This window comes from Dermochelys coriacea, chromosome 15 (genome assembly GCF_009764565.3).
Source record: "Dermochelys coriacea isolate rDerCor1 chromosome 15, rDerCor1.pri.v4, whole genome shotgun sequence".
Lineage (NCBI taxonomy): Eukaryota > Metazoa > Chordata > Testudines > Dermochelyidae > Dermochelys > Dermochelys coriacea.
The window spans coordinates 5,554,006-5,580,076 of NC_050082.1; the positions used below are offsets into that span (position 1 = coordinate 5,554,006).

A 26,071-nucleotide genomic window follows, 5' to 3' on the forward strand; every position below is an offset into this window, starting at 1 on the left:
CAGGCTGTCAGAACGTAAGCCCAGTGTCCCTTCCCCAGCTCCTGCCTTGTGCAAACCCCTCCCAATGCTCCACGAGGCCAGGGGAGGATGGGGGACCGGGGAGGGTTTTGCTGCAGGGCCTGGCTGTTGTACTTTCTGTGGTGCTTGCATTGGCTCTGCCGGAAGCTCACCAAGTAATAGGGCCGTACTCGCAGGTGAGTGTGAGGCTTACACCTGGCCCAAGCCCTACCTGCACCTCATGCTGGGCCACAGCAGAGCCGTGGGGGCAGGGGACAGCTGCCATGACCACTCACGTATGCAGCTGCGGAGGTGAGGGATATGTACAGTAAACAACAGCCACCTTCATGCTTGCCCTGGGCACTGGCCTAACGTCAGAGCGGGGCTCAGTAGCTCACAGCACAGCAGCCAAGAGGAGACAACGGGCAAAGGAGAACCATCGGAAAAGGAGCCTCAGCAATGACCTGATGCGCAGGGCAAGGCCTCACCCCGACACCAGGCAGAGGGGAGCCCAAAGCTGGCTTTGCAGGGGAGGCTGCAGCCCAATTTACATGAAATCTGGCAATAGAGCAGGGACAGCCTAGGGGCTGGAGCCTGCCAGGGCACCTGGGAAGCGAGGGCCTGCCCCCATCCCTGTATGCCACGAGAGCAGCCTGTAGGGCCCCAAGGAAACTGCAAGGGGCTAGGGGCACAGGAGCTGGAGCCCAAAGCAGCCCCTTATAGGGCCTGGTGCTAGCAGTGGGATGGGGTTGAGAGGCAGCTGTCTCATAGATGGGGCCCTGGCCACTGCAAGCTACTTCAGCACTGAGTCAGGACACAAGTCCCAGGCTGTTCTCAGAAACACAGAGCATGCCTAGGTCCTGTCTCTCACTTTCAGAGTGCGGTAGCTGCCAGGCAGGGACTAGCTGGCCTGTGTGTCGTACAGGGCTGAGCACTGCAAACTAACCTGTGTGTGGGAGGCTGGAGGGACCTGAGAGTCAGGCTGATGTGCAGGCAGTCCAGCTGCTTGCGATGAGTGAGCAAGGGCACAGCCAGGGTAATACACTATTCCACTGCCCCAGTAAAGTGATTGATTGTCTAGAAACCATTCACCTGGGAACAGCTAACAAAGGGTATGGGGAATCTCTGCTCCCTCTGCACTTGCCCCTGTGAGGCCATGGATTTACAACCAGAGCGCCTTCCCTGGCCTCACCTTTGCCATCCCCACTCAGTACGAAGGTGTGGGCTGCCCCATGCTCATTTCTGTGCCTTTGAGAATAATAGAACCACATGAATGTGCCCTGGGTGTGACCCCACCAAACTAGGTACTTGCACTGGGCCAGGGCAGGGAATGCCAACAGGTGCCTGATCAGCACCCAATGGTCTGTACCAAGAACCCCAGGAAAGCTAGTGCAGAAATGCCCTAATATTTTGCACTTCTAGAGCTTTGCACATTCCAAGCGTTTTACACACATCATTTAATTAAGCCCACAGCTGCTCAGTATAAGCATAACCCACATTTTACTGATGGGAGAAGGGACTCAGCCGAGGCCAGGAGTCCCTGTGAGAGCTAGGATAAAGTCCTGACTCCCAGCCCTACACGCACCTGTGTGTTAACTCTCGCCTGTTTACCAGAGACCCTTCATCATACACCATGAACCACGGTGTGCTCTGGTGGGAACAGCCACGTTGGCACTGCTGCCCCTCAACATTTCAGGATGGGCAGGGCACAGAATGGTGGAACTGTAGAAAAGAAATATGACCCCCTCTGTTACTATGAGGGTTGTGCTGGGTTTGGGAGGGGATTTGGGCAGAGCAGTTGGGGAAGACGTGGCTTACACGTTACTAAGAGCTAGAAGTAGGTAGAGAAAAGCCAGATCCCCGTGGGCCAGGGTATGGGAGAAGAGGCAGCCATCACCTCTCTGGTGCTTTTGCTGTGAGTGCCGATGGGGAACTGTGTGTGTATCACCATCCTGTCTCCCAACACCAGAGTTTGCTCAGGGAAGACCCAGCCCTGGCAGCTCTCTCTGCAGAGGAAAGTGGGGGTGCAGGAGTGTCCTTTTTCACTCAGGGAGGCTGCTACGCCGTGGACGCATCATCGCTTGGCTTCCTCAGTCACCATGTCTGGCAGGCCCGTCGAAGGCTGGGGGTTGGGCTGAACCGCCTGCACCGTCTCCTCCAGGCTGCTGCTAGGGAACACCACGTAGCGGGCGCTCACATTGCAGGACGTGAGCTCACGCAGGTTCTCTTTGCTGTGCCAGATGCCGTAACCAAAATACACCAGGAGGCCTGTTGCAGCAGAGAGAGAGAGAGTTTGCTTAAGCAGCAAGGCAAAAGAGCTTGGAGGAAAGGAGCAGAACTAAGCAGTGTCTGGCTCAGCCAAGGCGGGAGGGAGAGACCCCCGATGTGTGTGATGGAGACTGACTAGGAAAGAAAGGGAGAATGAAAGCAGGCCCAATACCAATGCTGCAGGGCCCCACCAGCCCCCGCCCACCTACTCAACCAACTGGCATTTGCCACGGCCCATTGTCTATGGTCCTTCCACCAGTTTCAGACCATATGACAGTATCACTTCCCTTCTCTTTATAATGGCCCTGACCAGTGTAGTATCCACACAACCTGCTGGCGAGTTAAAACCAAAGCCCCAACAGGCCACGACCTGATTTCCCTACTTACTTCCCCAGACCAGCCAGGGCCATTTTTTAGTTTTTTAACCCAAGACAATTTTAATTCATTTTCCCACTGAAAGCAAGATGCATTTTATCCTTGGCCTACAACTCCCTAGCCCAGCATCACCATGAATGTCACCAGTTCCTCAGCTTAGAATGGGCCTGCTTCTCAGGAGAGTTAATGTCACTGATTAGCCACCTCCTGAACTCACCTAGGATCAACCAGATGGAGAATCGAAGCCATGTCATGTAGCTCAGCTTCAGCATGAGATAGATGTTCAGGAGAATACTCAGCGCAGGAGTGAATGGCACAAGTGGTATCTGCAAGGAAAAGAGCAACCAGTGATAAGGAGAGACCACACCTATGACAGTCACAACTAAGGCTGAGCTCACACATTCAAAGGACACTGAAGTGTGGACAACTGCTGAGAAAAATTATTCAAATGTTGTTGACCTATGACCTTTCCCTTGCTTGCAGTGAGTATAATGATATAGGGGTATATGACTGACCTTGATGTTTTGCTTATTAGGTTGAAACAGACATGGGGGGCAAGCAGGTGAACATAAGTAATTGGGTTACCAGGTTTGCTAGATTAAGGATTTGTTGTAGGAGGCCTAATAGACGTAGTTACACTAAAGGCTGGGTTTTAGTTATGATAGTATAGGCCTAGAGGAATATAATTTTAGGTCATAGTTTTGCACTCTTATTCACAGAAGGCAAGCAGGAGACCATGAAAGGGACAGGGCAAGATTTCTGAAGAAGGGAGTTCAGGGTGGGTTTGGTCTTTAGGTTACCAGGCACTAGGTAGGTAGTTAGACCACACTGCTGCATAGGAATTGTTAGGAAATAACTGAGAAAGGATTGATGCAAATAGTTAATATCAGGGCTGTCAAACAATTCAAAATATTAATTGCAATTGCAGTTTTAATTGCACCGTTAAACAATAGAATACCAATTTAAATTTATTATAAACATTTTGGATGTTTTTCTACATTTTCAAAGATATTGATTTCAATTACACAGAATACAAAGTGTACAGTGCTCACTGTGTTTTTTTTTATTACAAATATTTGCACTGGAAAGAGATAAACGATCTTGCTTCAACTTGTAGATTGCACTAAGGGGCATATGAAGGTTTAGCTTATCTGGCACATAAATACCTTGCAACCCTGGCTACAACAGTGCCACACGAACGCCTGTTCTTACTTTCAGGTGACATTGTAAATAAGAATCGTGCAGCATTATCTCTTGTATCTCATTTTTCTGAGAGATTGGCTGAACAAGAAGTAGGACTGAGTAGACTTGTAGACGCTAAGGTTTTACATTGTTTTATTTTTTAGTGCAGTTATTTTAAAAATATTCTATGTTTGTAAGTTGTACTTTCAAGATAAAGAGACTACACTACCGTACTTTTATGAGGTGAATTGAAAAATACTATCTTTTGTTTATCTTTTTTTACAATGCAAATATTTAATAAAAATATAAATTGAGCACTGTACACTTTGTGTGCTGTGTTGTAATTGAAATCCATATATTTGAAAAATGTAGATCAGCATCAAAAAATTTAAATTGGTATTCTATTATTGTTTACCGGTATAATTAAAACAGTGATTAATTGTGATTAATTTTTTAAATCGAGTTAATTGGTTTTGAGTTAATCACTTGAGTAAACTGTAACTAATTAATATTAATTATGCTTAATTTTGGACATTCAGAGATGGAGATGAAGGTGTCAGATGTAGAAGAGCTCTGTGTAACTCAAACTTGCCTCTCTCACCAACAGAAGTTGGTCCAATAAAAGAAAAGCCTACACTTTAGCTCAAGTCCAGCCTTCCTCTCTCCTGCAGACACTATTATGCATGGGCCACTCCAACCTCCCCCAGGCCACAGCAACCAATGAGAATGAAATGGGCAGATGGCTACCTGAAAGGTCTGGGTGCTCTGCTGTTGCTCATGGACCCAAATGAGAAGCACGCTGAGTAGAAATCCCAGGCTGAAGAGCAGCAGCAGCAGGGAGTAGCTCCAGGTGGGTAGATGAAGATGGGTGTTGCCAAATACCAAGATGGAGCACAGGCATACGGCAGACACCATCAAGGTAACCACAGCAATGGTGACCACCTCCCCAGGGTGGAAGTCGCTGAGGAACTCCAGGTAGGGCTCAAAAGCTGCCTTCAGCTTCCCTGGCTCCCGGTGCACTTTGGCTTTGTCTGTGCCCACCAGCTGCAGTTTGTCCGAAAAGGATTCATATTCCTTTAGCTCGCTGGGGCCAGCCCCTTCATTGGGCCCAGGACTGGGCTGGCTCCTGGCAGGCTGAGGGGGAGCTGCCGACTTCTCCTGCTGAAAGCGCAGCACAACAATGCTGGCTGCCACGAAGGTGTAAGCCAGCAGAGTGCCAATGGACAGGAACTGCACCAGGGCCTCCAGGTCAAAGATGAGGGCCATCAGAGCCATGAGCACCCCAAACATCACAATCCCGATCACGGGCACCTGTGTGCGGGGGTGCACTCTGGAGAATACCTGGAAAAACAGCCCATCTTCCGCCATGGCGTAAACAATTCTGGGGAGGGAGAAGAGGTTGCTCAGCAGAACCGTGTTCATCGCTGGGGGGGGGGGAAGGATAAAGAAAGAGAGAGGCCATGGGGTCAGAGTCAGAGACAGAGACACACCCCCAAACCTGCCCATGCCACCCTCGGGACCAGAGTTGGCTCAGGGACAAGGCAGCAGTGCAGTTCCTGAGTTCATGAGAGCACCTGCCAAGGAGTGCAAGGATCTCTCCCATGAGGAGGTCATGGTCAGACTCATCTGCTCATTCCAGTGGAGGCCATTGCTCCTCAGTGGTTCTAGATCCAGGATCCTGGAGCCCCAGAGAATACTTTGCCATCAGGAGAGATTGCCCAGGAGTAGGAACTCTATCCAGGACTCTGCTTCATTCCCTCAGTCCCGGGACAGATCAACAGGCAACCCCAGACAATGGGAGCAACTCCGAGGGGAGGCAACCTCCAAGGAGATGGAGTTAGCACACAGCATTTACTTTCCCCATTGCACAGCCGGGGAAATGGGGCAGAGCAGTTAAGTGACTTGCCCAAGGTCACACTGAGAGTCAGTGGCAAACCTGGAAATGGAATCCAGGGCTCTGAGCACTAACCAGTAGCCTTGAGGCTATGACTCAGGCCCTGGAAACATGCAGTGCATAACCTGAGATGTTATTTCTTTCATGTACCCTGCCAGAGGACACAGACCTAGCTACTAGCCCAGGACTGGGGCACTGGGAGTCTGGACATGAGGTTTCAGCCTGTCCATACTTACCACAAATGGAACCAGCAGCTACTATAAACCCTGCCCATGAGTAACCCCTTCTGTAAAATGCATCTGCCAGGGCAGCGTCAGGATCCAGAGTGTGCCAGGGCACCATTAGTGTCAGCACCACGGACACCAGTATATAGGCCCCCGTGGCCAGGCCCAAGGAGATGGCTATTGCTCTGGGAACAGCCTTCTGAGGGTTTCTGGTTTCTTCACTGGAGGCTGCTATGACATCAAAGCCTACAAAGGCATAGAAGCAGGTGGCCGTGCCTGCCATGATGCCCGACAGTCCATACGGAGCAAAGCCGCCTTCCTGGGCACTCCAGTTCTTGGGCTCTGCGAGAATGAATCCCATAACGAGGATGAAGAGGATCACACCCAAGCTGATGGCAGAGAACACATGGTTAAGCCAGGAGGACACTTTGGCCCCAAAGGAGATGAACGCTGTGGCTATCAGCAGGATGCCTGCTGCCAGGAAATCTGGGTAATGTGCCAGGAACGGCACCTGCCATGTACCAATGTGGGTCTCGGTGAAATTTTTTATTTTATGACTAAATATGGAATCCAGGTAGCCACTCCATGCCCTTGCCACTGCAGTGCCCCCGATCATATATTCCAGGAGCACATTCCAGCCAATCAGGAAGGCCCAGATCTCACCCATGGAGACGTAGGTGAACATGTACGCGGAGCCTGTCTTAGGCACCCGGGCACCGAACTCGGCATAACAGAGAGCAGCCAGCAGAGAGGCAAAGCCAGCTATGATGAAAGAGACGATGACAGCAGGGCCAGAGATCTCCTTGGCTACTGTGCCCGTGAGGACATACAGGCCAGAGCCAAGCATGCCCCCTATGCCCAGCAGCGTCAGGTCAATGGTGGAGAGGCATCTGTTGAAGGTCGTCTCCATCATGTCATCCTCCAGAGTTTTCACCCGGTTGAGTTTCTGGCAGAAGCGGGTTAGGTCCGCAGAGCGAGGCAGCAGGCCCGCCATCTCAGACAGACAGCCCTGCCCGCAGCAGGGACAGCGGAAGGATGGGGAGGGTCAGAGCAGCGTGTTGCGCAGAAGTCTCCACGTCAAAGACCTAGAGAGAATTAAAGAAAGCATGAACCAGCCCTTTCCCCCCTGCACACACGTGGCCCAAACACGAGCCAGCTCTCCCTCCCCGCTCCCCAGGGCCACACTTTAACTAACTCAGGTCCAGCAAGCACTAGCCGGGCTCTCGATTGTGTAACACCCAGCATCACATGACCAAGGATACTTCTCTCCAAACTCCAATGATTACCAGTAGGGGGCAGGCAAGTGGCAAGGGCTCAGAAAGGTTTCACTTTCCAGCCGAGCCCCTACATTCCCAGGGTCAGGCCTGCCTTGGCTGTTCCTCCAGGAACCACACCAGTTATGGGGAGCTGTGTGTTATGGCTGTACAGTGCAGCCAGGGAATCCAAGAGAAGTAGGGAAGAAGCAATTTTTTTATTAAGTATGTATTGGTGTTCCATCAAAAAGTCCCCTCTCACGAAGATTCCTGCTCACCCAGGAGTGCACCTGTCCTTTGTTAACAGACCATAGAATTGATTCCATATGTGTATCCACAAACCATTTACATGGGAGCCAATGACTTCTTAGGCAGAGCTGGTAGTGTCACCTCTAGCGAAGGCTGACTGACACTTTCAATGATAAGACCGTGTTTTCAGTTGCATATAACTTTGCCAAACATTAAGGGTTTGGGCTGAAATTCCCAGTGCTGGGTGTCTACCTCAGCCTGACTCTTTTTAGATGTTATCAGAACCTGTTCAGCTGTTTCCGAGAACAAGGTTAAGAGGAAAAAATACATTGTTTTGCCTATGTGCACAAAACCCCCTACAACCATTTCACTGCAAAACTCTAGCACCTCCAGGCTCTGAAGCAGGGCCTGACATTTGGCAGGGAGGTTACCCTATAGTCAGGGATGTGCCTTTTGCTGTCCCGTTGAAAACTTGCCAAAGTTTGGTTACTTTTTAAGCCTTTAAGATTTCGGTTCACACATCAACGCTCAGTAGAGACTGGCAGCATTATTATCTGAGTCCAACTGCATGGGTGCATGCACCATTCCCTCCCGCCTCCTACATGCTGACCAGACTGATCGTATTCTGTCCCCACAGAGCATGCTCCACCCCAGGCCAGTGGGGGCTCAGCAGGACTTTCCCTCTAATTCCTCCTCCCAGCTGCTGGAGACTGCTGTGGGGACAGGCTCAGGACAAGGCAGCAGCCTGGCTCAAATAAAAAGGGTGGAGGAGCAGAGGGGGGGAAACGAGGGGCAGGGGCTGGAGTAGGAGCAGAGGGGGATGGGGCAGAAGGGTCCTCAATCATAAGAGGACATTCCCCTCCAGAACCTGTAACTGAACCCAGGATTCCTGCATCTCCACATTCCTCTGCTGATAGCCAACAGCTATGAAACCCACTGGCAAAGTGGCTGCCTCATCCCCCTTTAGTGGATGGTCCCTCACAAACGAACAGTCTGCTAATGCTCAGAGGTCTGTGCTGTGCATCTAAAGGTTCCAGCTCTGCTGGTGACCCACGTATGGTCCAAAATGAACAATCAGAAATGTTATCGTCGTTTAAAAAAAAAAAAAAAAGTATGAAACTACATTTTAAAAAAATCTGTTTCTCTCGTGCTGAATGTTTAGTGTATGTTTGTTCCTCCATTTTTTAAACTGCAGCTGAGTAAAACAACCTGCCTTGGAATTGGTGGTTTACAGCAACTAGCAGGATCAGCTCCCGAACAGATGCTGAGGGCCTCTGGCTAGCATGGTACTAGGGGAGGAGCTATGCTATGCACTCTTACCTGTGTAACCCACACACCTCTTATCCCATCAAGTGGCACCGAGACCACTTAGAGAGAGAGATTAATGAGTCTGCTCTATAGCCTTAACTAACAGCCATATGGCTTTTAGCTCACGCAGTAGAGGCTTGTGCACTAAGCTCCAGAGACCCCAGTTCGATCCCACCCACCGATGACAGGGGTCTGTCGGCATTACACAAGGAAATCTCAGAGATCTTCCTGGACAAAGCACAATTCAGGAAAGGAGAAGACAATCTACAGATGGTGGCTGGGTGCAGGGAGAACCGATAAGGGATGAATTAGGCCCCCCTGTGTTTAAGCAGAAAACGTATCAACATTCCAGGTAGACAGAGTAACAGGTTTAAGGTTAGAATGGACCCCAGGTCATCATATGTCTGACCTTTTGTCTAGCACAGGCCACCAACCCCTCCAGCCATCCCCACACTAAACCCAATAACCAGAATTAGACCAACATATTTCAGACCCCAGGAGACTAGACTATTCTGTGCCACAGGCAGAGAAGAGGAAGGACCCAGGGTGAACCAGTGCCCCAGGCAATGGCAGGGAATCAATTTAGTGAGATATGCTGAGATCACTCTAGCAACTGACCCACACCCCATGTTGCTGAGAAAGATGAAAATCCCCCAAGGTCACTGCTAATCTGATCTGGGGGAAATTCATTCCCAATCCCAAATATGGTGATCAATTAGACCCTGAGCATGTGAGCAAGACTCAATAGCCAAGTCCTGAGAGAGAACTTGTAGAACCACCTGAGAGCACTGACCCATCCCATCTAGGTCCCAACTCCAGCTGTGGCCATCTCTGTTGCTTCAATGGAAGGATCCGTCTCACCCCAAACACCAGAATACATTGGGGGGCATTCCTTTCTGGCCTCTATAAGTGACCAGCTGAAGTCCTGAAGCACAAGATTTTAGGAACATAAGACATGAACTGGAAGAGACTACCATGGCTGCTGAGTCCTGCCCCCAATACCACAAGTAACTCCATCATACAATCTCACTCATAAATTTGTCAAGCTCTATCTTAAAACTAGTTATGTTTTTTGCCCACATAGCTCCTATTGGGAAGCTGTTTTTCCTCAATCTTCTGATGGTTAGAAAGCTTCTTCTAATCTCAGGCCTAAATTTGTTCATAGACAGTTTATCCCCATTTGTTCTTGTGCCAACATTGTGCTTTAGCTTAAATAGCTCTTCACCTGCCATAAAGTTTACCCACTTCCACTCCCCTTCTTCCCCGATGTAATTATAGAGTGCATTCAGATCCCTCTCAGCCTTCTTTTTGCAAGGCTAAAAAAGCCAAGCTCTTAATTTCTGCTACTAAAACAAGCTCTCCATTCCCCTGATTAACCTAGTAGCTCTTCTCTGCATCTGTTCCAGTTGGTGTGGGGGTTTTTGGTTTTAACATGGGTGACCAGAAGCGTACACAGTATTCCAGAGGAGGTCTTACCAGTGCCTTGTACAATGGCATTAATACTTCAATATCTTTACAGGAAATGCCTTGCCTGATCCACCCGAAGATCACATTTGCTTTTTCACAGCCATGTCACATTGATGGCTCACAGTCATCCTACAATTAACCCACATACACAGGTCTCTTTCCTTCTTGGTCACTTCCAACTGATGAGCCTCCAGCTTGCAGCAGAAATTCTTGTTATTAGTCCCTAGCTGCATGATTTGGAACTTTGTACTATTAAATTTCATCCCATTTCTCTTACCCCAGTCCTCTAGGTCATTCGGTTCTTCTTGTGTACTAGTCTGACCCCCCTCTGTACTGATGGTGCCCTCAACTTTGTGTCATCAGCAAATTTCATTAGCTCTCGTCCTACTTCTTGTGCCAAGGTCCTTAATAAAAATATTCAAGATTGGCCCCAAGACTGATCCTTCAGTAGCCTTCCCCCAGCCCATCATTCACTTTTCAGCACAACACGTTGTCTTTTCTCCTTTAGCTAGTTCCTTACCACCTTACAATTCTTGTACAAACTCCCATCTTCTCCTGCTTCACTAACAACATTAGTACCGTATCAAATGCTTTACTGATATTAGATCTATGGCATTTCCCTCACCTAAAATATCAATGATCAAAGAAAGACATTGGGTTAGCTTGGCAGTGTCTTCCTTTGGTAACCCCATGTTGCATTCTTAGAGCCTCAGGGTTGGAAGGGACCTCAGGAAGTCATCTAGTCTAACCCCCTGCTCAAAGCAGAACCAATCCCCAATTTTTGCCCCAGATCCCTAAATGGCCCCCTCAAGCATTGAACTCATAACCCTGGGTTTCGCAGGCCCATGCTCAAACCACTGAGCTAATCCCCTTGATTGCATCCCTTTTTCCATTTACTTCCATATATTTAATTATTCTTTCGTTCTCAATTTATTTTAAAGCCTTATATACTATTGAGGTCAGACTAAGGGTATTGCTCCACAGCAACTAGTCACCTGCAGCTGGCCCGTGCCTGCCAATTCAGGCTCACGGTGCTCAGGCTGCGGGGTGGTTCCATTGCAGTGTAGATGGCCAGGCTCAAGCTGAAGCCAGGGTTCTGGGACCCTGCAAGGTGGGACCAGAGCTCAGGCTCCAGCCCGAGCCTGGAAGTCTACAAAACGATGAAGCAGCCCAAGCTCCACGAGCCCGAGTCAGCTGGCACGGACCAGCTGCAGGTTTTTCTTTGCTGTGTAGACATACCCGGACAGGTCTATCATTGCCCAGATCACTCCCCTGCCCCCCTTTCTTAAGTATTACATTAGTGATTTGCCAGTCACTTGGTACCGCCCTCAGTTTGATAGTTTTATTAACATCCTTGCTAAATTTCATGTGCCAGTTCTTTCAGTATTCTTGGATGGAAATTACTGGGTCCCCCCCAACGTGAGCACATTAAGCTCTTAAAGTGTTGCTGCCACCTCAGACGTGGTTTGGAATTGGCAGGGAGGGAAAGAGAACAAAGGTGACCAGGTGCTGCTTTTGTGTCTTCGTGATTCTGGGTGTGTCTTTGAGCCGCGGTTTGTTACAGCTGTAAACCAAAGCATTCCAGGGGCTGCCCTACTTATGGTTCCTGCCTATGGAGCCATCCAGCAAACCAGGACAGCCAGAGCCCAGTGCTCTGGCAATTCTCCTTCCCTCCTCCACCAACACTCCTCTCCCAGCATGCCCCTAACCTGGGGGCAATGAGCAGCCCCCCTTTAACATCAATTGTCCTCCCCCCTTCGCCAGGGGAATTCGTGTGCTTGGGCTCCATCCCCTTTTATGCTAAACACACTATGTAAAGGGGTTAGCACGTGGCCCAGAATCAGGGCATTGGCTAGCACAGCAAAGAGTCCTAGTCTATCGACCTTCTGGGCATGCTGCAAAGACCATTGTTCCCGAGCTGCTTGAAACTGCAGGTCACAAAGATCTCGGGTCATTCCCAGCTGCTGGGCTACTGATGTGAATTACTTGTCAATGGTGGCTACTGGACTAGTCCACTTTTATCACACATTTCCAGAGTGTCAGGAGTGTGTGGGCTCCTTGTACTGACTGTATAACCCTAAACAAGTACAGTCAGGCAGGGAAGGGCCCTGTGCTATGCTCCCTATGAGATGATCGTCACTGGCCGGGCCTTGGGGACAGGGCTGCCCCTTTCTCCACCATACTGCTGACAGCAGGCCCAGACTCAAGGTACGTCTATACTGCAGCCATACCCTGTGATTGCAGTATAAACATACGCTCGCTGTCCCAGCTCCTGCGGTGTTCCCTCCTCTGGTGTGCAACCCACACACACTCCAGGTGGCTCTGTCCCTCTCTAGTAGTGGCTGGCCCACATCCAGAGGTTGATGAACCTGCTAGAGCTTTGGATAACAGAGCCAGTTCTTTCAGGTCAGTCAGAAGTGGTGCCTGCATTTCGAACCAGACAGCCCCAGTAACGGCGCTGCAGACCACCCACTTGGGGAATCGTGTAACACCTTCTTCCCACGCTTCAGAGACCAGCCTCTCCCTCTATTTGGGGCCAGGCTGTCCCACTTGCCTGTCAAGCTCCCAGCTCCCTGAAGCCTCCCTAACCTCCCAGGACCAAACCACCCGTCCCAAGCTCTCTGCCCCACAGGGGTCTCAGTTCCCACACAACCCTAAGCTCCACCCACTACTCCCAACAACCCTCCCTGCTCCCCCAGCCTAGCTATCCCCTCGCTCGGCTCTCAGAGCTACCCCAGCTCCTCCCAGGAGCCCTGAACCTGGTAGCTTCCTGACCCTGGCTCCTCTCCACCCATTGATCCAAGCTGCTCCGAGCTTCCCAGCTGCTTTAACCCTAAATCCACTTGTTCATCAGGCGATAGCTCACCCAGGCCCCACCCCTCATATACCCACTGGCTCTAGCTATTGGTCCCTTAATTCCAGCCTCCTGCTCTTCTGGCCTCAGCTTCTCCCCACCCGCCATTACCCACTGCCCTGCTTTCTCCAGCCCACCAGTAACACCATCCTCCAGTTTGCTTTCATCTGCCCCAAACGACCCCCACCCCAGGCCTGAGGTCCCAGTTACTCTACCCTCACTGGCTGCAGTGCCCTCTGGGGGAGGGGGAATGGGGTTTTTCTCCCCCTTCCTGCACCTTTCAGGGGTGACCAGCTCCTTCTATCCCCAGGGACCACCAATGGAGCTTGACCACTAGCTCCAAATCCTCTGGCAACTCCAATTTTCCAGGGAAAGGATGGCACCCGCCTCCCAGCACCAGGGCAAAGCCCAGATAGCGAACAAGCCAGCCCCTCCTGCTCCCAGCTGGGGCCCAGGCAGACAGGCAAGCTGGGCAGAGATCTTTGTGCTCAGACACAGGTACTGTGGCAGCACAGGCAGTCCCTGCCCCCAAGAGGACTGGCTCCCCGTTCCCCTCCAGCCTGGCCATCTGCGGACGCAGGGAGGAAGCTGGGAGATCAGCGCCTGCTGCCACCTGTCCGGCTCGGGGTGGAAGCAGCTCTCCCAGACCCAGGCTGGCACGACCGAGCCGGGGGAGCAAAGGGACAGACGTCAGAGCCTGCGCCTCCAGCAGGTCTGCGCAGCGCACGGTGCCAAGGGGGATGGGGCACAAGGGCGGGGACCGGTCCTGTGCCCCCAACTCCCAGCAGTGGGGCTGGCGGGGGCTCCGCCCGCCGCGACCCCAGGGGGATGGGCCCGGCCCTGGGCTGCACAGGTGCCGCGGTGCCAGGGGGTCGGGCCGCGCTTACCTGCCCCGGCGCCCGGCCGCAGAGAGGATCGTGCGGTCGTGGCCGCCGGGCCCCGTGTGCGAGCCGCGGGGATCGCTCTCGGCTCCCCTCTGCCCGGCGCGGCAGGAGCGAGCAAAGCGCCGCCTCTCGCCCAGGGGCGCGGCGGGGCGGGGCGGGGCGGGGCGGGCGGTGGCCGGGGCCACCAGCGGGCGGGGGGCGCTGCCGTCACTCGCCGCCCCGCCGCGGGGGAAACAGCCGGTCCCCGCCTCATTTACCTTGGCGCCGCGCTCGCTCCGCCCCGCCCCGCCGCCGAGCCCGGATCAGGCGGGGCCCGGGCGTCCCGCCGCACCCGCCGCTCGCGTTCAGCCCAGGGCTGCTTCTGCGGCGGCCCCGGGGACCGCACCGACCAGGGCGGCGTCTCTTCCCTCGCGACCGTGTGTGCGCGCCCGACCCCGTGGTATGGGAGCCTCCCACGCAGGGTCCTTTTCCCAGCTCCGGGCGGGGGGGGGATCCCCGGTCACAGATGGGGAGCTAGGACACAGAGACAAAGGCGGCCACTGATCTGTGTCCAGTCAGACCCCGAGCTGCGCTCCCTTACTGAGCCTTTGGGCAACCCTGAGTGGGAATCAGGCATTGGCCGCAATGCTTGTGATGAACGAGGCACTTTCCAACCACGAAGGACAGTCCCTGGCCCTGCACCAAGGGGTTTGCAGCCGAAGGACAGACAGACTAGGGCTAGTTAAAGGAAATCTGGGACAGAGACAAGGCTTGAAGTAAAAAGAAAAGGAGGACTTGTGGCACCTTAGAGACTAACAAATTTATTTGCACATAAGCTTTCGTGAGCCACAGCTCACTTCATCGGATGCATTTGGTGGAAAAAGGCTCGAAGTGGTTCCCCTGGGCACAGCTCTGTTACCTGAACCAGGAGACACTCCTGGCTCCTACCGCTGCACATTCACTACCCCCGATCCTCTGGCTTAGGCCAGTGTATCACGCAGATGACCCCTCACCCCAATTGTCACAACTCCCTCCCCCCTTTACATTTAATAGAAAAGTAAGATTAAACATGGATCAATGCCAACGGTGATCAGCCTATAGCGCTGATTGCGGGGGGGCAGGGTTGGAGAGGTTAACAGAATACTCCACCTTAAAGGGGGAGGGAGGGAGATTTTATTTGCTTCAGACAGCAGTAAAGTTTTCAGCACCTCCCACTTGCGTTTTGTGATCCCTTTGGGGTCGTGACCCACTGGCTGAGAAATTCTCTCTTAGGGTATGTCTACACTACGAAATTAGGTCGAATTTATAGAAGTTGTTTTTTTAGAAATCGTTTTTATATAGTCGATAGTGTGTGTCCCCACACAAAATGCTCTAAGTGCAATAAGTGCATTAACTCGGCGGAGTGCGTCCACAGGACCGAGGCTAGCATCGACTTCCGGAACGTTGCACTGTGGGTAGCTATCCCACAATTCCCAAAGTCTCCGCCACCCATTGGAATTCTGGGTTGAGATCCCAATGCCTGATGGGGCAAAAACCATTGTCGCGGGTGGTTCTCGGTACATGTCATTAGGCCCTCCCTCTCTCTGTGAAAGCAACAGCAAACAATCGTTTCACGCCTTTTTTCCCAGAGTTACCTGTGCAGACACCATACCACGGCACGCATGGAGCCCGCTCAGCTCACTGTCACCCTATGTCTCCTGGGCGCTGGCAGACACAGTACTGCATTGCTACACAGCAGCAACCCATTGCCTTGCGGCAGCAGACGGTGCAATAGTCCTGATAACCATCGTCATTGTGTCCGAGGTGCTCCTGGCCGCCTCGGTAAGGTCAGTCAGGAGCGCCTGGGCAGACGTGGGTTCAGGGACTAAATTAGAAGTGACTCAACCAGGTCATTCTCTTTAGTCCTGCCTGCAGTCCTATTGTACCATCTTATGGCGAGCAGGCAGGAGATGAAGATGGCTAGCAGTTCTACTGCATCGTCTGCTGCCAGCCAAAGATGTAAAAGACAGATGGAGTGGATCAAAACAAGAAATACACCAGATTTGTTTTGTATTCACTTGCTTCCTCCCTCCATGAAATCAACCACCAACAATCGTTTTGGTGAGGTCTGTCAGGGGCACCTTGAAAACTTTAATGGCAATTCAGTCCTGCCTGAAATACAAGAGGGAGGGATAGCTTAGTGGGTTGAGCATTGGTCTGCTAAACCCAGGATTTTCAGTTCAAGTCTTGAGGGGGCCATTCTGTGAGACAGCTGTTTTTATTTCTCCTTCATGTAAACCCACTCCCTTTGTTGATTTTAATTCCCTGTAAGCCAACCCTGTAAACCATGTTGTCAGTTGCCCCTCCCTCCATCAGAGCAACAGCAGACAATTGTTCTGCGCCTTTTTTCTCTGCAGATGCCATACCACGGCAAGCATGGAGCCCGCTGAGATCACTTTGGCAATCAGTAGCACATTAAACACCACGCACATTATCCAGCAGTATATGCTGCACCAGAACCTAGCAAAGCAAAACCGGGCGAGTAGGCAATGTCAGTGTGGTGAAGAGAGTGATGAGGACATGGACACAGACTTCTCTCAAAGCACGCGCCCTGGCAATGATGGCATCATGGTGCTAATAGGGCAGGTTCATGGCATGGAATGCCGATTCTGGGCCCGGGAAACAAGCACAGACTGGTGGGACTGCATAATGTTGTGGGTCTGGGATGATTCCCAGTGGCTGCAAAAGTTTTGCATGCGTAAGGGCGCTTTCATGGAACTTTGTGACTTGCTTTCTGCTGCCCTGAGGCGCAAGAATACCAAAATGAGAGCCGCCCTCACAGTTCACAAGTGAGTGGCAATAGCCCTGTGGAAGCTTGCAATTCCAGACAGCTACCGGTCAGTCGGGAATCAATTTGGAGTGGGCAAATCTACTGTGGGGGTTGCTGTGATGCAAGTAGCCAACGTAATCAAAGATCTTCTGATATCAAGGGTAGTGACCCTGGGAAATGTGCAGGTCATAGTGGATGGCTTTGCTGCAATAGGATTCCCTAACTGTGGTGGGGCCATAGATGGAACCCATATCCCTATCTTGGCACCGGAGCACCAAGCCAGTGAGTACATAAACCGCAAGGGGTACTTTTCAATAGTGCTGCAAGCACTGGTGGATCATAAGGGACGTTTCACTGACATCAACATGGGATGGCCGGGAAAGGTACACGACGTTCGCATCTTCAGGAACTCTGGTCTGTTTCAAAAGCTGCAGGAAGGGACTTTATTCCCAGACCAGAAAATAACCATTGGGGATGTTGAAATGCTTATAGTTATCCTTGGGGACCCAGCCTACCCCTTAATGCCATGGCTCATGAAGGCAGCCTGGAGAGTAGTCAGGAGCTGTTCAACTACAAGCTGACCAAGTGCAGAATGGTGGTAGAATGTACTTTTGGAGGTTTAAAAGCGCGCTGGTGTAGTTTACTGACTTGGTTAGACCTCAGCGAAACCAATATTCCCACTGTTATTACTACTTGCTGTGCACTCCTCAATATCTGTGAGAGTAAGGGGGAAGATGTTTATGGGAGGTTGAGACAAATTGCCTGGCTGCTGGTTATGTGCAGCCAGACATCAGGGCGGTTAGAAGAGTACAGGAGGGAGCGGTGCGCATCAGAGAAGCTTTGAAAACCAGTTTCATAACCGGCCAGGCTAAGGTGTAAAAGTTCTGTTTGTTTCTCTTTGATGAAGCCCCTTGGTTCATTCTGCTTCCCTGTAAGCTAACCACCCTCCCCTCCGCCCTTCGATCACTGCTTGCAGAAGCAATAAACTCATTGTTGCTTTACATTCATGCATTCTTTTTTAATTCATCACACAAATAGGGGGATAACTGCCAAGGCAGCCCAGGAGGGGTGGTGGAGGAGGGAAGGACAAGGCCACACAGCACTTTAAAACTTATTGAAAGCCAGCCTTCTGTTGCTTGGGCAATTCTCTGGGGTGGAGTGGCTGAGTGGCCAGAAGCCCCGCCACCGCATTCTTAGGTGTCTGGATGAGGAGGCTATGGAACTTGGCGAGGAGGGCGGTCGGTTACCCAGGGGCTGTAGCTGTAGTCTGTGCTCCAGCCTTTCCTGCAGCTCAACCATATGCTGGAGCATATTAGTTTGATGCTCCAGCAGCCTCAGCATTGAATCCTGCCTCCTCTCATCATGCTGCCGCCACCTTTCAGCTTCAGCCCGCCACTTACTCTCTTCGGCCCTCCACCTCTCCTCCTGGTCATTTTGTGCTTTCCTGCACTCTGACATTGTCTCCTAGTGTAGACCAGGGCTTAACCAGTACTGAATGCTGATTTGAGGCAACCTTTTGAATCGTGCCTCAGTCCTGATCTACATTAGGCACTGAGGTCGAATTTAGCAGCGTTAAATCAATGTAACCCTGCACCCATCCACATGACAAAGCCCTTTTTTTTTTTGACTTAAAGGGTTCTTAAAATCAATTTCCTTACTCCACCCCCGACAAGGGGATTAGCGCTGAAATCGGTTTTGCTGGGTTGAATTTGGGGTACTGTGGATGCAATTTTCCCGACAGCCAGGAACTGTTTCTCACTCTGAACCTGGAGCCAGTACTCCCCGAACCCACCCAAAGCTGCCTCCCAGACGTACCAGGCCGAGAAGGGACCTCTGGTGAGTGTACCTTTTAAAATACTATACAAGGTTTAAAAGCCAGCATGTTTAATGATTAATTTGCCCTGGCATTCGTGGCTCTCCTGGATATACTCCCAAAGCCTTTGCAAAAGATTTCTGGGGAGGGCAGCCTTATTCCATCCACCATGGTAGGACACTTTACCACTCCAGGCCAGTAACAGGTACTCATGAATCATTGTAGAACAAAGCATTGCAGTGTATGTTTGCTCGCGTTCAAACGACATCTGTTCTTTATCTCTCTGTATTATCCTCAGGAGAGTGATATCATTCATGGTCACCTGGTTGAAATTGGGTGCTTTTCTTAAGGGGACATTCAGAGGTGCCTGTTCCTGCTGGGCTGTTTGCCTATGGCTGAACGGAAACGTTCCCTGCTGTTAACCACACAGTAGGAGGAGGCAAAATGCAACCTTGTAATGAAAGCACATGCTATGTATGTAATGTTAAGAGCAAGGGTTACTGTGAAAGAATGTACCCATTGTTCTATAAAATGTGTCTTTTCAAATACCACTGTCCCTTTTTTTTCTCTCCACCAGCTGCATGCGTTTCAAGGATCACAGGATCTTCTCCTTCCCAGCGGCTAGCGAAGATTAGAAGGCGAAAAAACCGCATTCGCGCTGAAATGTTCTCTGACCTCATGCTGTCCTCCCACACTGACAGAGCACAAACGAATGCATGGAGGCAGACAATGTCAGAGTGCAGGAAAGCACAAAATGACCAGGAGGAGAGGTGGTGGGCTGAAGAGAGTAAGGAAGGAAAGTGAAAGCTGCATAGGAAGGAAAGTGAAAGCTGAGATAAAAAATAAAGCATATGGCAAATGGAAAACAGGAGAGATTAGCAGTAATGGCTATAAATGAGCAGTTATGAAATGCACACAAATGATAAGGAAAGGTAAAGGGAAGCTATCAATAACAAAACCCAACAAACAAACAAAAAGTATGGCCAGCAGGATTAAAGACAATGAGGAATTTTAATAATATATCAGGAATAAAAGATATCCTATCAATGGAGTGTAGGTCCATCTCTATATAGGGATAGCACCGCCAGCTTCCCCCACCCTCAGTTCCTTCTTAGAAACTCTAACAGTGGGGAAGGAGGGCAGGTTGTGGAATGGACATGAGCAACACATCTCGGAGAACACCAGTTACGGAAAAGGTAGCTGTCTTTTCTTCAAGTGCTCGCTCATGTCCATTCCATATTAGGTGACTCCAAAGCAGTATCCCTGGAAGAGGGTAGGAGTTCACGGATGTGTAGATTGCAACACAGCTCTGCCGAACCCAGCATCATTCCTGGCCTGCTGAGTGATGGCATAATGAGTGGTAAATGTGTGAACAGAGGACCATGTTGCAGCTCTAGAGATGTCCTGGAAAGGGACGTACGCCAGGAAGGACGCCAAAGATGCCTGTGCTCTCGTCAAATGGGTTCTGACAATTGGTGGAGGCAGAACCCCCGCCAGGTCATAAACAGGTGCATAACCTTATGCACGAGGTGATCCAATTGGAAATCCTCCGCGAGGACACCAGAAGGGCCTTCATCTTATCCGCTGTAGCGACAAGAGTCGAGTCGATTTTCAGAAAGGCTTGGTACGTTCTAAGTAGAATGCCAAGGCCCTTCGGACATCCAGGGCCTGAAGATGCCTCTCTTCACTGGTCTTGTGTGGTTTGGGACAGAACACCAGGAGGAAGATGTCCTGGTCCACATGTAAGGTGGAGACCACCTTTGGCAGGAAGGCTGGGTGGGGCTGCAGCTGAACCTGGTCCTTGTAGTAGACTGTGTATGGCAGTTCTGAGGTCAAGGCTTTAATTTCAGAGACCCATCTCGCCGACTTCACCACCATCAGGAATGCAACCTTCCATGACAGGTGGGAAAAAGAGCAGGAACCCAGTGGTTCACAGATGAGCCTAGAGAGGACCAAGTTAAGATCCCACTGTGGGACAGGAGTCCGTACCTATGGGAAGTGTCTCTCGAGCCCTCTCAAGAAGCTGACTGTCATGTCATGGGAAAACACCGTCTGTCCTTGGATCAGCAGGTGGAAAGTGGAGGTGGCTGTGAGATGCACTCTAATGGAAGAAAAGGAGTACCTGTGGCACCTTAGAGACTAACAAATTTATTAGAGCATAAGCTTTCATCAGCTACAGCTCACTTCATCGGATGCATTTGTTAGTCTCTAAGGTGCCACAAGTACTCCTTTTCTTTTTGCGAATACAGACTAACACGGCTGCTACTCTGAAACCTGTCTAATGGAAGAGTGTGCCAGGCCCTGTTTCCTCAAATGGAGCAGGTAGTCTAGGACAGCCTGTATGGAAGAACCTTGAGGGGGCGATGCCACATTCGGATGCCCAGCGGGAAAACCTCGTTCACTTGGCCAGGTAAGTCAGTCTAGTTGAGGGATTCCTACTTCCCAGGAGGACCTATTGGACTCCTTCCAAACAGGTCCACTCCTCCGGGTTCATCCACGCTGAGAGATGGAGGGACATGAGGCTGTGGTGTAAGAGCTGACTGTGGTCCTGTGACAGCAGGTCCGGGCGGTTGGGCAGGGGCCAGGGAGGGGCTGCTGACAGGTTCATGAGCGTGCCAAACCAGTGCTGGTGAGGCCATGCTGGGGCGATCATGATAACCTGCACCTGGTCTCTCTTGACCTTTGCCAGGACCCTGCTGATGAGTGGAATCGGAGGGAAACCCGTACATCAGGCTTCCTTCTGTCGTGGTCAGGGAGACATCGGAGAGGGAGTCCTTGCCCAGACCTTGCCAAGAGCAAACCAGTGGCACTTGGGGAGTTCCCCACCTTTGAAGATCATGGAAGATCCTTTGGATGGAGCAATCACTCGTGGTAAGAGAAGAACTCCCTGCTGAGCTGGTCTACCAGCATATTCTTGATGCCGGTGGCCCAATCCTGGTCACCCGGTACTGACCGCTCCATTTATACATCTGGCTCGGAGCGAGGTTCCCTGAAAGCAGGACAAGCTCTGGTACCTGTGGTGCTGCCTACATCATCAGCACCAAAACCTGTCCCATGGCCCCAAGCGCAGTGGCTGGCACCATGGTATCCGTGGAACCCTTGGGGGTTCACCCAACCTTCCCAGGCTGCTTGGTTAGTGTCAGGAGCATCAGAGAGGTCAGCAGCCTCGGTATCCCGTCCTTACGCCCTGAAGCCTTGGGCACCGGGGAAGACTCCACAGGTCCAGGAGGACCCAGGGGAGCAAGCTGCTGGACCACCAGTGGAAGTAGAGGTTCCCATGGCACTGACAAAGTCCTCATCATCGCTAGAAGAGGCTATCATGGGGCCTCCTCACCCAGTTCCTCAGGATGATGTCAAAGCACACCAGGAACTTTTGAAGAGGGTCGCTTCCAACCTGGGGCTTCAGGCAGAGGAACTGGAAGAGCCCTTGGACTCTCTGTTTGACGTCCTCTTTTCCTTCCAAAAACCCGAGCTGGTGCCTATGCATGTGTCCCCGCCTCAGTGGCACCGTTCCCCATTGAGAGAGACGTCCAGCCATCTCTTGCCCACCTGAAGCAGTCATGCCTCAGGACTAGAGAGGCAGGCTCAGCAGAGCCCTCTTCAGTCTCCACACAGGGGGCACCAATTGAGGGGCTTGAGGCGTAACTCGCTGGTAGATTGGTGCAGACCCTCTGAGGCATGCGCCACCTGGTGAGAAATCCTGGACCATCTCTGTCTCCAAGGGCCTGGGACTGATCGAGGATCAGAGAGTCTCCAAGCAGTAGGTCGTCCTACTCAGGAAGATCCTCCTGGCAACTGGCCCGTATTAGCTCCCGGTCCCATTTGACATCCCGGTACCGGTCTAGTAGCGTGAGGCATAGATTACCAGGTATCCAACGCAGATCTGCCAAACACCATCGGTCCCTGAGATCCCAACCAAGATGCCAGTCTCATTCAGACAGGTTGGCTTCAGGACACAGCCACCAGTCAGACATGAGCCTGCACTGCTATCTGGACTCGCAGGCAAAGTGTGGGATGGGCTGCACCACTCCACTTGAGCTGGGCCTGACTTCCCGGCTCATGGATGGCACCGGCGGAGCACTGTGCACAGAGGCTGGGGTGTTCGGTGCAGAGTTGGACAGCTGCTCCGGTGCCAGAGTGAGTGTTGACTCCATTAGGAGTGCTCTTTGATGGATATTGCGCTCCTTCTTCATCCTACGTTTGAAGGACTTACAGATACAACACGTCGCTTATGTGTCCTTCACCTAAGCACCTTAGGCAGCTAGTATGTGGATCACTGATGGGCATAGGTGTGGTGTTTAGATGCTGCTTGTAATTATTAAAACTGGGAGCACTGGCTGTTGGGAGTCTGAAAGGACAAGAAACAGGAGGGGGGGGAAGTTGAGGAGGCAGAGTGAGAACTACTGAGGGTGCAGCAGCAGCTTGGTAAAAAGGTTTCCACTTTAAGAAAAAAGGCCCGTTGAAGTTTGTTAGTACCTTGCCTGGTTGTTACAACATTTTGGCAATGAGGATAGATCTTCTGCCTCTGAACCCACTTGCACCCTTTCTGCAAAGCCCAGGTGAGCCTCCAATTGCTTTTACTGCCTGAATCCATATGTTTGAAACTTAGCTGCTTGCAATCAGTGCTACAGAGATTTCTGAAGTAAGAAAGCGTGCTCTGCTAATCCACTACCTTGGAGCAGAAGGGCAGTGTATATTTTACACTTATCTGCAAGGGGAAGACAAATATGAGACTGCACTCACTGCATTAAAGAACTCTTTTGTGCCAAAAGTGAATGTAGTAGCTAATCACTACCGATTTTGCCAGTGTAAGCAGAAAACAGGGGAGACTATAATGCAGTATATTGCTTCCATGAGGAGTCTGATTATAACTTGTGACTTTGGGAATATGGCAGATGAGATGATTAGAGACCAGCTCATTGAGAAAACAAACAACCATGCTTCGTGTATGAGAATGCTTATTTCTAGAACCACAACTTACACTAGAAAAAGCAATAACCATTGCTATTCAGATTGAGTCAGCGACAGCTGAAGCCAAAATAATGAGCATGGATACAGGAGGCACAGTCCAGGCTGTGACTCCTTTGCAGAAAAGTTCCCTATCGCTGCAGACAAACTATTACAAGAGGAAAATAAATGGAAAAACCACCGAATCAGCAAATTCAAAATACAGTAAAAGCATGCATTCGCTGTTGATCCCCACAACACCTTGCAAGCTACACAGGATACAAATGTAGCTCAGTGCAATCATTGCAAAAAGATTGGGCATTTTGCTAAAGTATGTTGCAGCAGCCAGTTCAATCAACAGGTGCATGCAGTTACAATACTAGATGTTATTGTGCTGAGCACAGACAAAATCATTACTGCATATATTCCAGAACAAATAAAGTGCACTGTAAATGTTTCCACCATACCCTCAGGCAAATCACACTCTATTCAGCTAATGTTGGACACTGGCTCAACAGTATCTATACTACCTGATTCCATCTATTTGCATTACTTTAAAGATGTGCCTCTTACTGAACCCAAACTTCATTTGGTGTGCTATTTGAAAAAACATATTTAGTACATGGCTGCCTGCCAGCAATAGTTACTTTTGGTGATTGCTGTGTAACTGCAGAGTTCTACATTGTCCACGAAGGCACAGCTATCCTTGGCAGAGATTTATTCGCTGCTTTAAATCTCAGGGTAGTTAATGGATTAATTGATCTTCCTCAGCAAAGCACTTTTGCGGTACACACACCAGTTTCAGCTGGAACCCAACACCAGGTTGAGGAGAAACTCGGCTGTGCTTATGAGTTTCTCCATAAAGTTAAAATACAGAATAATGTGATGCCTGTACAACAGAAGTTAAGGCACTTACCATTTTCAGTCAGGGAAGCTGTTTCAGAAGAACTTAGAAAACTTGTTCAAAATGACATTATTGAGGAGATTGACTCCTCAGAATGGGTTTTACCTATAGTAGTGACGCAGAAGAAGGGTGGAGGCATTTGCCTTTGTGTGGACTTAAGGGAGCCAAATAAAGCTATTGTGATTGACAGCCATCCTCTTCCTCACATAGAAGAAGTGTTCGCAGAACTCCATGGAGCAAAGATGTTTTCTACTCTTGATTTGCAGAGTGCATACCACCAGGTTATGTTGCATGAAGATAGCAGAGACCTCACAGCATTTATTACACGAGGGACTGTTTAGTTTTAAACGTGTTCCATACGGTCTTGCATCTGCCCCAAGTGCCTTCCAAAAAAATGATGTAATTGATTCTGAAGAATCAACATGGAGTTCAGTGCTATCTGGATGATATTACCATGTTTGGAAATACTTCTGAGGAGTATGACAATAACCTGCAGTCTGTACTAAACTGCATAAGCGAAGCAGGCCTCAAGCTCAATAGATCCAAATGCAAATTTAGACAAACTGAACTCTCCTTTCTGGAGCATACAATTTCACAGGCTGGACTAAAATCTGATCCAGATCAGATCCTGGCAATTTCAAATGCTCCTCCTCCAACAGATTTGCAAACCTTACGTTCCTTCTTGGGTCTTACCTCCTGGTATGCAAAATTCATCCTCAGTTATGGTTCTGTCATTGAACCATTACGAGAATTACTATGGAGAAGTTCCTTAGTGTGGACAAAGGCTGCACAAGCTAGTTTTGAAACGGTGAAAGACTTGATCATACATAGTCCAGTACTTGCACTATTCAGTCCTGCATTGCCCACAATTGTAACTACTGATGCTTCCGATTATGGACTTGGGGCTATCCTCACACAACTTCATGACAACAACACAGAGAGGACTGTTGCATTTGCTTCAAGGACATGAAGTAATGCTGAGAGAAAATATTTTACAGTCAAATAGAAGCACTTACTTGTGTCTGGGCTACTGAAAAATGGAGAACTTACCCATGGGGCTGCACATTCAAGTTGTGCACAGACCACAGCCCTTTGACGACGTTGCTCACCACAAAAGGACTGGTAAGTGCAAGATGTCATATTGCTAGATGGTCTGCAACACTACTCTCTTTCAATTATGAACTGGAATATAAGCCTGGAAACCAAAATGTGGTAGCTGATTGCCTCTCTCACCTGCCTTTGCCTTCACCAGATGGTCCACTGGAGGATGAGGATGTAGTGGTTATGCTTATTACAAGCACTCTTACTGCAGTTACAAAAAAACAATTTCAAGCTGCTTGTTCAGCATGTCCAATTCAACAAAAACTACAGGAATTTCTGACAAAGAGATGGCCCAGTAACTATAAAAACCTTGACCCAGTTTTGCTGCCTTATTTTAGAGTTCGGGATGAACTTTCTTTGCTTGATGGCTGTGTGCTACGAGGTACATACCGGCTACTTGTGCCAGAAGAATTACAGTCAAAACTCATACACCTAGCACACAATACTCATCAAGGAATTGTCAGAACCAAACAACAACTACAGGATCTGTATTGGTGGCCAGGGATGGACTCTCAAATTGAAGCACTCAAAATCCTGTGTCAATTGCCAAATGCATGATAAGA

At 50.3% G+C, this 26,071-nt stretch overlaps 1 protein-coding gene and 1 long non-coding RNA gene across 3 annotated transcripts in view; one reads left to right on the forward strand and one right to left on the reverse strand.

The window, feature by feature from the left end:
- Positions 1-106: 106 nt before the first annotated feature.
- Positions 107-14,565, reverse strand: SLC7A4 (solute carrier family 7 member 4). Of its 2 annotated transcripts, none has more exons than XM_043497887.1 (5): positions 14,213-14,565; positions 5,953-7,025; positions 4,570-5,246; positions 2,858-2,966; positions 107-2,265 (listed from the first exon to the last, which is right to left on the reverse strand). In XM_043497887.1, the coding sequence occupies exons 2-5, from the start codon at positions 6,932-6,934 to the stop codon at positions 2,072-2,074; spliced, it is 1,962 nt and encodes a 653-aa protein (XP_043353822.1). In that variant the 5' UTR covers positions 6,935-7,025; positions 14,213-14,565; the 3' UTR covers positions 107-2,071. The 2 variants fall into 2 exon arrangements, with proteins under 2 accessions (XP_043353822.1, XP_038229503.1); XM_038373575.2 differs by lacking the exon at positions 14,213-14,565 and adding an exon at positions 13,959-14,173.
- Positions 14,566-18,605: 4,040 nt separating this feature from the next.
- Positions 18,606-26,071, forward strand: part of LOC122456805 — a 29,764-nt gene continuing 22,298 nt past the window's right edge. The window contains exon 1 of the long non-coding RNA XR_006275884.1: positions 18,606-18,653. This is a non-coding gene — a long non-coding RNA (uncharacterized LOC122456805). The remainder of the gene's footprint in view (positions 18,654-26,071) is intronic.